At 36.3% G+C, this 10,990-nt stretch overlaps 2 protein-coding genes across 2 annotated transcripts; both read left to right on the forward strand.

Annotated features, from left to right (window-relative positions):
• The first annotated feature begins 1,166 nt into the window (after positions 1–1,166).
• Positions 1,167–4,639, forward strand: LOC143452178 (serine protease 55-like). Its single transcript, XM_076953047.1, has 10 exons — positions 1,167–1,319; positions 1,491–1,579; positions 1,679–1,706; positions 1,838–1,869; positions 2,001–2,093; positions 2,334–2,529; positions 2,704–2,856; positions 3,561–3,706; positions 3,904–4,025; positions 4,277–4,639. Exons 1-10 carry the CDS (start codon positions 1,246–1,248, stop codon positions 4,481–4,483), a joined length of 1,140 nt encoding a protein of 379 aa, XP_076809162.1. The 5' UTR covers positions 1,167–1,245; the 3' UTR covers positions 4,484–4,639.
• Positions 4,640–6,553: 1,914 nt separating this feature from the next.
• Positions 6,554–9,747, forward strand: LOC143451708 (4-galactosyl-N-acetylglucosaminide 3-alpha-L-fucosyltransferase FUT6-like). Its single transcript, XM_076952426.1, has 5 exons — positions 6,554–7,375; positions 7,682–7,789; positions 7,867–7,946; positions 8,026–8,142; positions 8,716–9,747. Exons 1-5 carry the CDS (start codon positions 7,064–7,066, stop codon positions 9,482–9,484), a joined length of 1,386 nt encoding a protein of 461 aa, XP_076808541.1. The 5' UTR covers positions 6,554–7,063; the 3' UTR covers positions 9,485–9,747.
• Positions 9,748–10,990: the final 1,243 nt, after the last annotated feature.

Consider the following 10,990-nt stretch of genomic DNA (forward strand, 5'->3'; position numbering starts at 1 on the left):
TGGAAAGAGACCGCAACAATCAGAGTCGTAAACGGGTCTTATGATTATATTTTTAACCCGAATCGCAAAATACAAGACCGAACCCGATGCTAAAGTATGGCACCAAACCAATGTGCACGATCTGATAATTGCAAATTAACTAAGTGATAAAAACTGTTTAGCGTTGCATCATCACATGTGGCATGTCACATACAAAACTTTCGTTTTTTCACTGAACAATGTGCTTTATGCAGGAAGTGTTTCATATACTACTAGAGAAATGCTAGTGAAGTTTAGATTTATTCATGCAGTTACGACCATGGCGATTGGTTAAAACGATCAATGAGGAGCGTACAAAGTATCTAAACGGTGTTTTTGGTTGATTTTCTAGGTTCAAACCATGGTGGTTGGTAAAATTGAATGTTAAAGTTGACATTCATGCAACCATGTTGGTAAATCTTATTGATTCCTACCAATTTTCTCGTCTGGACATAGTTGGTAATTAAACATTGGTAAATAAAATCAAAATTTTGGTCACTTGCACTAATTATTTTTAGAGTGACCAAGCAAAATATTCACCCAATATATAGCTTCAAACTGTAAAGCTCCTTCTATTCGCCATTGAAAACCATGAGCAATGACGCAAAATCGTAACTATTTTAGGCAAAATTTCCCATTTTACTCACATTTCTTGTGGACACAACAAGACTAATTACCCCCAAATCAAAATGAAGTAATGTTATTATTACATTCTCTTTAAAAAATGATGGACTTTCCTATGAAACAAAACTTACATTATTATGCTGGGTACTATTTTGAATTAATAATTAATTAATGTAACCCCCGTCAGTTATTATAGACGCTCTCATGTAACATAACATGTTCATCGTCGTGTAAAATCATAAATCAGTTTTCCGGTATTAAGTATATTAACAGATGACCAGTGATTTGTTACCACAAAATCATGTCCATGCATGTCTTTACATCTATACTGCGGTGTACAAAAAAAGAACTTAAAATTTGATAAAAAAAATCTAAATCTGGTGTGGTCTATTCAGGTTTTAAAATACATTTCCAAAACTATACACAGGTATCAGACACCGATAAAAGGTGTTCTGATTTCGACGAGTACGTTTGGTGCTTTCCAGACCTACTCTACTTAAGCATTCGTTCTGCCTCGGATGAAATAAGAAGTCACCACACTGTTCGACATTTCGGACCTCTCGAGTTGCTGATCCCAAAGTTTACGAAGACTGTAACCGAAGCATGGAGTTGGCTCTTCTCTCAAGTCTGGTGTTCACTCTACTAGCGAATGGGGAAGCAGCGCTGTCTAGAGAAAGGTAGGTGCTACACCACTTTTTCCGTCTTACAAAAAACAAATTCGCTACTGTATTGGTTTTGCACAGTGTATATATACTTTACCGCATAAATAAATGGTTTATGGAAATATTATATGATTTTTGTACGATATATGCTTGGCTGTTAATGCACTTCAAATGGATGCTTTTCAGCTTAACGAAACTGAAGCGTTCATCGCCATTTAAAGATTATTTCAAGAACTTTGGCAAACATTCCAGCGACTATGACGATGAGGCGATAGGTTGTGAGACTTAGTACTATACCAGTGTACCAGACAGTGAAGTTTTGCATTGCACAGAAACCCTCATTGCAAGTGACTACTAACGATTTACTTTTACAGGGTCTCGTCGCTTGATTGGTGAAAGGAGGTATAAAATCAATTTTGATAAAATTTTGCTTGAATAATTGCGGAATGAAAAATGATTAAAACATATTGTGTACATAGATATATCTTTGCTAAAGCATAATTGCTTAAACTTGCTTATAATTTGATTCACAGAGTAAAGCGTCGACACCAAGACTGCACAAAACGTATGTGATTTAACTTTTTCAACGCAACGGGGTGGCTATAAAACATACATACAAGTTACACATACACACTTGCTGCAAACATTAACATACAAAATGAACTTGCCGAAATTAATTTTTTTTCAATTTTGAAGAGATGGCTATGGAATTATTAAGAGATAATAACCAGGATAAAGAATGTGGTTTGCGGTATCTGCCTAAGATGGAAACTAACAAGCGAATCCCACGTGAGTAAGATTTTTGTCAAATGTAAGCTGCAACTGTTGACCTTATATACTGTAGTTAATGGACTATAAAACAGAAAACACATACTTGCAAGTGCCATCGGAATTAAGTTCGCGAGATAGTTCAATTTAATTTATTCTCAATGAATTTTTTGCAAATTTTTTTTTGTGAATTGGTTAAACAGTTTTTAGAAAGCTCTTTGTTCTGATATTTATATTTAATATTTTATTTACGATTGATAGATGGCCAGTCGGTTGAAGTAAATGAATTTCCCTGGCACGTTGCAGTTTGGAGACACGATCAAACCATTTGCGGAGGTGTGCTTTTGACGCGAAATCGGATCCTTACGGCAGCGCATTGCATTGAAGAATGTCAACTGAATAACTTTGGCTTTCAAGATCGCTACGAGACGTGCACGGAGAAAGATAACTCATATTTGTATATATCACATAACTCATAATAAAGTGTGAAGAACAATTTGTTTCAGGAAAAGTTTCAAATAAACGTAACAATATACGTTTATTACGTTAATACGTTTATTGTATACGTATTATTTTCGTTTTCTTCGGCCTCGGCGAAAACATTAAACTAAATATTTTGTGTTTTCTGTAGAGATTGGCTATGTCTAAAGAAAGGAAAGTACTCCGCCATTGTGGGAAAAGGGATACTCAGCACTCTAAGCGAGCATCATCAACGAAAGGAGGTCTTCAATGTAACCCAAGCTTACATTTTGCCGAACTATGAAAACAGACTTGGTGCCCTTGCGTAAGTGTCACAGCCGTGTTTGCTGGAAGGTGTTACAACCGGACGATTAGATATATGAATTTAAGCTAACCAATCTCGCATATAACCATGCGGTAACCACCTCAGCTACTAAGTTCTGCTTATTTACACTTACAACGGCAACGCAAGTATTCAACTAATTAAGTAAGCGATTGCCTCCAGCAAAGCCTAATCGGTAACGCGTAATTGTACTTCAACCTATCGGGCCGACAGAAGTCGCACTTCGTAGTCGTATAAGAACGCAAAGAGGAAATTGTGTAACTAACTCTAACAATTTTTGATACTTTTCATAGTTTGGTTTTGTTTGAGCTTTTCTCTAAACTGATTTAGAAAAATTGCCAAAAAAGCAGTAGTTAAAAGGTTTCTTATTGTGCGCAGTTTCTTTCATTTCGGCGTCGGGATTAAAGTATAGCCTATATACTCGAATATAATCATTGCAAAAAATGAAATTTGCCATGATAACATCAAAAGATGACTTTGATTCATGCAATAAATTTAACCTTCGGGCCCAATTCGGACTTCACATAAATTTTCGCGGTAAAAATATAAAGCCCGCTTACAACTGTGTTACAGTAGGCCTATATACTGTGCATTGGTGCAACTATGGCTATCTCCATGACCAAATAGTTCTAACTGTAGAGTGTTTACTGCTGTGGGTGTTTGTAGAGTGTAGAATGTATTCGCAGAAACGACTTTGCCGTTTTACACGTTGAGAGACCAGAGGAAGAGGATTTCGACCAACCAGTTTATCTCGGTTGCCTGTGGAGAGGAAGCATGAATAATGCGCCCACTAGAAGTTGTATTGCAGTGGGCTATGGCAGAACTAAAACAGGTCTTTGTTTTAATCGTTTTGTAGACTCCACTTGCCCTACAATCTACATGGTTGAATGCTATAGTTTGAGGCTTATACCCTCTAAGATTACAAAAAGATTTATTACTTCCAACTATAGACACTTCAAGGCATACTTCCAAAATTTAACGGTATTAAAACTCATAAAATTCTTCATCACAGTTAAACACCTATTTTAGCTCCTTACAGCAGAATTCTTCAGAAGGTCAATGTAGCTGTTAACGATTGCAATGAAAAATACCCCACATATTTCTTCAAATGCGTGAATGCAAACCATAAAGAACAAGTTGTTGGCTGCCAGGTAAAACTGGAATGCTTTACAAAATTATAATTTCAAAAGGGAGCTATGTTTAGACTAATACTATTCAATTCAGCTATCCTTTTTTATCTGTAAAATATCCTAGGCAACGTTCAAGTCGAGGTAATCACTCCGATTACATGTCACCTGCTAATGACATGCTACTTTAAATTTAACAGTTGTAACATCTATTTTCGTTGTAAATAAAAGAACCTGCCTCACGTTTATGTTTGTTTACTGAGAGTTTGTTGCAGGGTGACAGTGGAAGTCCAGTGATATGCCCCATTGACCCAAACAATAATTGTTCTCCTTACTTCGTCGCTGGCCTGTTATCAACCAATGAAAACGGCGCCAGGGGGGTGCAGTGCATCAATGACAACAAATACAGCGTCATAAATCGTCTCGATAATCCTTACTTGATCGACAACCTGCAGCTTGAGCGACCGCACGTCCAATGCTGACTTCCCCGCGTCCAACATGATATATTTCTCGACGTCGACCAACAAATTTCGTTATCGTTTACATTGACTGAGATTTTTATCAGAAATAAATTTTTCTAGAGTCTAATGAAAACATACAGATTTTTAAGCAGTGATAGGCTAACTAATAAAATCAACATTGTATCAATATTGTGCACTTTATTTTAAAGTACGACACACTACTTAGCAAATGGTGTACCGACACTTAATCACGCGACACTTAATCACGCGACGCTTAATCACGCGACACATAATCACTAGGACATTTAATCACGCGACACATAATCACTAGGACATTTAATCACGCGACTTGGATACTTAATCACGCGACATTTAATCACGCGACACATAATCACTTGGATGTCGGAAAAGCGTGAGAAAAATTCAGTAATTCAAGCTCGTGTGCATCTCTCTGTGGGGATGGCGATGTGGATTGCTTTTAAGGTTGGCCTTAAAGCCAAAGGCTATTAGTCTTTCTTTTAGAACTCCCCGACAATTGTCTTTGACTCCGTTGCGCCGGCTTTCTCTATAATGTTTCTTTAAATCAACACCAGCTTCATAAAGTCTAATTGTTATATTGTCCGAAATAAGTTGTATCACATTAGAAACATTTTCATCATCTTTTCACATTTAAACAAAACTATAACTCCAATTCAGTAATGAACAGTCCAGAAGGTAAAACTGATATTATGTGTAGAGACAAGAAGGGGAGATTTTAACCAAACCTTAGTTTTTATACAAACACATTAGCCAATCAGGAAATAACACGTCATTTTGCATTGCTACGTATAACCTATGTAATATCTAACATTATTCTATTGTCACCGAAGCTCTTGACCAAAGTACCATCAAAACGTTACACGGTGAAATACAATGCTACTTGAAACTGTGTCAGAGCGTCGGTTTTGGAACTCTTTGTTTGGTTATCGATTTAACTACGAAAAATACACTTCAAACACTCAAATGAATTGAATCTAGCTAGAGACACACCCAATGCATTCTTTACAATGCCAATGAATGAATTATTACAATTTACTATCACGACCGCCACATCTCTTTGTATCTATAACGACTAGTCTAGTCTACAGACAATCTCGTACTTATCTTCGTGCAGTTGCTTACATTTCCCATGCATAACATTGCTGTAAATTATGTGATTATGTGTCGCGTGATTAAATGTCCTAGTGATTATGTGTCGCGTGATTAAGTGTCGCGTGATTAAATGTCGTAGTGTTTATGTGTCGCGTGATTAAGTGTCGCGTGATTAAATGTCCTAGTGATTATGTGTCGGTGATTAAGTGTCGCGTGATTAAATGTCCTAGTGATTATGTGTCGGTGATTAAGCGTCGCGTGATTAAGTGTCGCGTGATTAAGTGTCGCGTGATTAAGTGTCGCGTGATTAAGTGTCACCAAACCCTTAGCAAATACACAGAGGCTACTAACCAATGAATTTTTCAAAAATTTTTTGTGGTTGAGCAATTATCACTAGAAATAAATACATAATTCCCTACGCTGACTTTCATTTTTGTCACATCTTGTTATGAGTTGGCTATTACGTCGCCACAAACTGAAATCAATAACCGTGACTACTGTTCGCTGAATTTGATTCAAGTTACAAGTTAGGTCAAGTCGGCGTTCATACCAAGTACTCGATCGAATTTGGACAGTTTTCAGTACCCAGCAAACAACATCACGAGCAACGCTGCTAAATTTTTAAAAACAAATCAGCGTGTTTAAATACGTTTATCTTTTATAAACGTTCAACGTAGTTATCGCCAAATAGCTTTCATTGTTTAATCGAATTAAGGAACGTTACAATTAAATATTGAATGATGCTGGTAATATTTATAATTAATCAAATTTGCTGTGGATATGTGTAAGATACTGACCTGAAAGGTAGGTATAAAACCATGACACCAATATCGCAGTATTCTGATCGGAAGTGGACTACTAGTTGCACATAAAGTTTCACTGCTGTGCGATTTTAGCGAGATGTTATTAGTGTAAAATTCTGAATTATAATAAACCCGATTCAGTTTTGAATTGGTTGTTAATAAGGAACGAAAAAGAGTACATAAGTTTATCAGACACACGAGCTGTATCGACGACAACGGTTATTATATGGCGTTATCATGCGTCGTATTAATCTGCTTCTTCGCGTTACCGTGTCTGTTGTTTGACCAGATAACGCTACACATGAAATTGTGGTTACCGTATGTTATTAACAGAATGTACGGGGAAATTAAAGTCGAAATATTTTCTGTTTTGCCTTAGGGAACGCACGCATGTTGTACACATACCGTTGTGCTATAGTTCATAGTTTTTGCAGAGATTAATTAAAACATATTTTTAACGTTGGTAATAAACAGAGTCGCAATCCGTTGCAGATTTGTTGTGATTATAACAAAATCATCTAGAACGGTTGTATACATAGTTTAGAATAGTTAGATAAAGGTATAGGCTATAAACATTACGTAAATGTAAAGTACGGTTGTTCAGATATTATATATTGTTATAACTCGTTGCTAGTTTGAAAGGTTGCATTATTAGCTTTTATCTGCCATGAATAACAAGGTTTGCATTTTCGTATTTATTTTGCTCATATCTGTACTTCTTTGCTATCGGAACGCCTCGGACACGTTAACTTTCTTTGAGTCTCACATCACGTACAATAAGATCAATCGTAGTTTGGTTTGGACTTCAAAGAACAAAGCTGCTGCAGTTAAAATCAAAACGATGACAACTTCAACCAAGAAAAATATTTCCGTTACTTCTATGCAAGTGCAAAATTTCATCGACTACAAAGGAGGATATACAACAAATTCTCATCTTATAAGACAACTGGATGAAACGTTATCTAACGCTGACAAGAAAGTAAATATAATATATGTGTTATTTAAATGGAAGTGGTATTAACATGATATTTTTGTGTAGCCTGTATATACTGTATTAGAATTATACAATAAGGGACTATTCAAAAGAACTGTTTATTTTCTTATACTTTGAAAAAGGACTATGCGCATATCTCAGAAACACATTAACGATGAACTAAAGCTAAATTGTATCACCAAGAAATCTGCATGCAACATGTCTTATATATCTTATCAAGCAATATTCAATCTACGCGATGTGATGAAGTTTTTATAGCCCATGTTTTTCAATGGGATTTATTTTGTGCAGTACACTATTCTAATTTTGGGGTTGCCAAAATTCCAAACTTTTTCGGCGAGACACAAAATTAACCAATCCGAATGCGGAGCATGTGACTTAACAAATGACATTTCAAAGGTAATTTTTAATTTAAACAACCCGTGAATTGAAGGTTTGCTAAATATTACGCTTTGTTATACAGTATACACCTTTAGATCAATGATCTTGAAACAAGAGCTGTGGTTTTCTACTACATGTATCTATTCAGAAAACGTAGCAGCATGCCTAAAAACAGGTATAATTTGAAAAATCAAAAAACTGAACAGGTTGTAATGTATACCATTTATAATATAAACATCGTTTTTTTTTATTAGACGCTTGGACCAGTATTACGTGTGGATGGCGATGGAAAGTCCACCCTCATTACGAGAACTAAGAAATATGTCTCTAACTGAATACGACAATGTTTTCAATCTCACCATGACATACAGGTAGGAATAGCTTCAGATGCTGTTCATTTGAATAGAGTTAGACCTATTCAGTTAGACCATTCACAAGCACTAAGAGTACTAAGACAGATATAACTGTTATCTTTTGTTTAAATAGCAAAATATTCATTAGTAATTTTGCATTGTACAAACTACAAAGCATTCTGAAGCACTTGAGTTAATATGAGTTATTTTAGCATTTATGGGCGTACAAACGTCAACATTTTATTTTGACGATGAGAAGAGGAAAACTGATAGATTGGCCTAATTAAATGTACGAACTACAAGTATAAGCCAACTATATCGACTGGATTGGATTATTATATGGATTTTAGACTTGATTGTAACTAAAGACATATTTCGACAAAGTAGCACTGACCACAATAAGACCAGAACCGTTTCTGAAAGCAAAACTAATTAAACTCGGAATTATACTTGGGTTCAATGTCACTTTTGTTATGCCAAAATCATCGAACCGATACGTAACAACAGCAGCATGACCATTGTAACGATTAGGCTACTAAAAAAACGTTTGCTTATGGTTTGACAAACTCTTCTACATTTTACTACTTGTAGACGAGACGCCGACGTGTACTACCCAAAATCAACAGCTTCAAAACTTTTACAAGAACTTCAGAAAACAGGAAGTGGCAACCCAAAAGTAGATATTGATGATATGATAAAAATGAAAACGGGAGTTTCCATTTGGATTGTTTCAAACTGTGACGGCATGGAAGGCGCAAAGAAACGAATACTATTAGCCCAAGATATGGTAAACCATGGACTTGAAGTTGATAGAATGGGACGTTGTTTCCCGGAAAACAGTGCACCTCCACGTGGAACCTCAACAGTTGATCTTATCCGGAAATACAAGTTTTATTTTGCGTTTGAAAATAGCTACCACTGTCTTGACTATATCACTGAGAAATTGTACAGAAATGCATTTGTGGCAGGAACAGTCCCTGTCGTATGGGGAGCGGAAAAAAGAGATTATTTAGCCGTTGTACCACCGCATTCCTGCATCTTTGTGGATGATTTTAAATCTACTGCAGAATTGGTAAAATATCTGAAGTATCTCGATAAAAATGTCACCGCATACAGAGAGTATTTTAAATGGAGGACAATGAAGCCTCAAGATATGCCAAACTATGGTAGGCAGATTAAGTTTTGTCAGCTGTGCCGAATCTTACATGGGATCAATGTGGATAATATTTTCAATCCACGTTATAACGAATCGTATTTGTCCATTCCGCTGTTTGAGCATCCATCTAGACCCCGTGTTGTTTCCTCTTTACGAGAATGGTTATACGGCCCAGTGAGCAAAGAATGTCTTGCTACTTATTAATAATCACTAATCAGTTATTTCTTTCAATTTAATATGTTATCACGTTAAAAACTTGTGTTTGCCCTTAACGGGTAAGTTATTAATTTACGAAAACTCAAATGGAATCATGTGATTATTCATTGCAGTAAATATTTTGTATTTTGCAGCAAATATTTTCTACATTATTTATCTGCAAAAATATTCGACTTATTCGTATTGTGACTGAGAGTATTGAAAATTGAAAATGTTTTACTGAAAACCAAAACGTAGGTTGCCAGGATTTACAACTGTTGGTAATTAATTTATAAGCTTACTGTATATTGTTACAGTATAATGCTTCGGCTTCGGAAAAGTTACCGTAGGCAATGATGCTACAGTAAAATCAAACGAAGTTTTAACAATGTAAAAAGCACGAGTGGCAGAGTTTTTTATTAGTTAGTAAATTACTAATTTGTAAAACTTATATGAGAATAATGTGGCGTTGATCTGTACACAGTAGCGTTTCCATGTGATTTTTGCGCTTACTCCCGTTCAGTGGTCCTCTTTCACAATCCCAGACAGATTTAACTTACAAAAAAGCAAACAAAATGTACAAATTCAATAGAAATGCAAGGTTTTTGATCGAAAAACTTTTGCTAAGTAATGCGACATATTTACGTGACTATGCCCGGAACAAATTTGGCACGACACCTGCAAGAAGTCGCAAACAGGAAAATACAATGAACGAAAAGGAATACGAATATATTTGGCCCAAAAATTAGCCCGATGCCCTTCTAAATACGCTTGTGAAGGGTTCTCTAAAACCTGGCACGTACGTGGTGGCAGTGTGGTACGTGTGCAGGCTCTGTGCCGCCTACGAACACTTTCTGCACACCGTGTTTTCTAGTGAAAAATCAGCAGTTGTTAATATACGACTCCGTTATATTTAAATGTATTACATTAGATACAGCTCGAGATAAGGGGCACATCATTGAAGTGCAAGGCAATATATGATCATGATGGGGTAACAATGCCTTTTTACGACTATCGTCACTGTATTGTGTGACAATACACCCACATGCGACGATTTTTGCTCTTTATTGCAAGCACAGTTGCAAAACAAATAGAAAGGATCAAGAAGGGTATTTACTGGTCGTGCGGTAAATCATTTAGGATTAGATCATAGTCAATATAGGCCTACATACCTGCAAGAGTCAATGATGTGGATGTGGGAACTTATGCCACTTTTCGAGAAACTAGCTTTATTCTATTTACAAACTTCGGGTATGCATTGACTATGATTAAACTATAGATTGTCCTCTATTTGGGGCCTGCAATGTTTTTTTAAAACTCGTGACCCACCATGCTAGTATAGTCTTGGACAGCCTTGCACTAGTGGGTGGGCTCGGTAGAATGAACCTGACATGGCCTGAAGCGTCTATCCGTTATCCTATTATCACACATTTATTTTTTAAAAGTGGAGGGGCCAGACCCCCAGTAAAAAAGTTGAGTGGCCTAGGCCCACCAGCCCCCGTGAATTGTCATCTC

This window comes from Clavelina lepadiformis, chromosome 4 (genome assembly GCF_947623445.1).
Source record: "Clavelina lepadiformis chromosome 4, kaClaLepa1.1, whole genome shotgun sequence".
Taxonomy (NCBI): Eukaryota; Metazoa; Chordata; class Ascidiacea; order Aplousobranchia; family Clavelinidae; genus Clavelina; species Clavelina lepadiformis.

Excerpts from the sequence above, each read along its gene's own strand:
- LOC143451708 (XM_076952426.1), top strand. The coding sequence starts at position 7,064 with ATGAATAACAAGGTTTGCATTTTCGTATTTATTTTGCTCATATCTGTA. Across the intron at positions 7,376-7,681 it reads TATCTAACGCTGACAAGAAA|TACACTATTCTAATTTTGGG; the intron begins GTAAATATAATA and ends TATTTTGTGCAG. Across the intron at positions 8,143-8,715 it reads AATCTCACCATGACATACAG|ACGAGACGCCGACGTGTACT; the intron begins GTAGGAATAGCT and ends TACTACTTGTAG.
- LOC143452178 (XM_076953047.1), top strand. The coding sequence starts at position 1,246 with ATGGAGTTGGCTCTTCTCTCAAGTCTGGTGTTCACTCTACTAGCGAAT. Across the intron at positions 1,707-1,837 it reads CGCTTGATTGGTGAAAGGAG|AGTAAAGCGTCGACACCAAG; the intron begins GTATAAAATCAA and ends TTTGATTCACAG. Across the intron at positions 4,026-4,276 it reads AACAAGTTGTTGGCTGCCAG|GGTGACAGTGGAAGTCCAGT; the intron begins GTAAAACTGGAA and ends AGTTTGTTGCAG.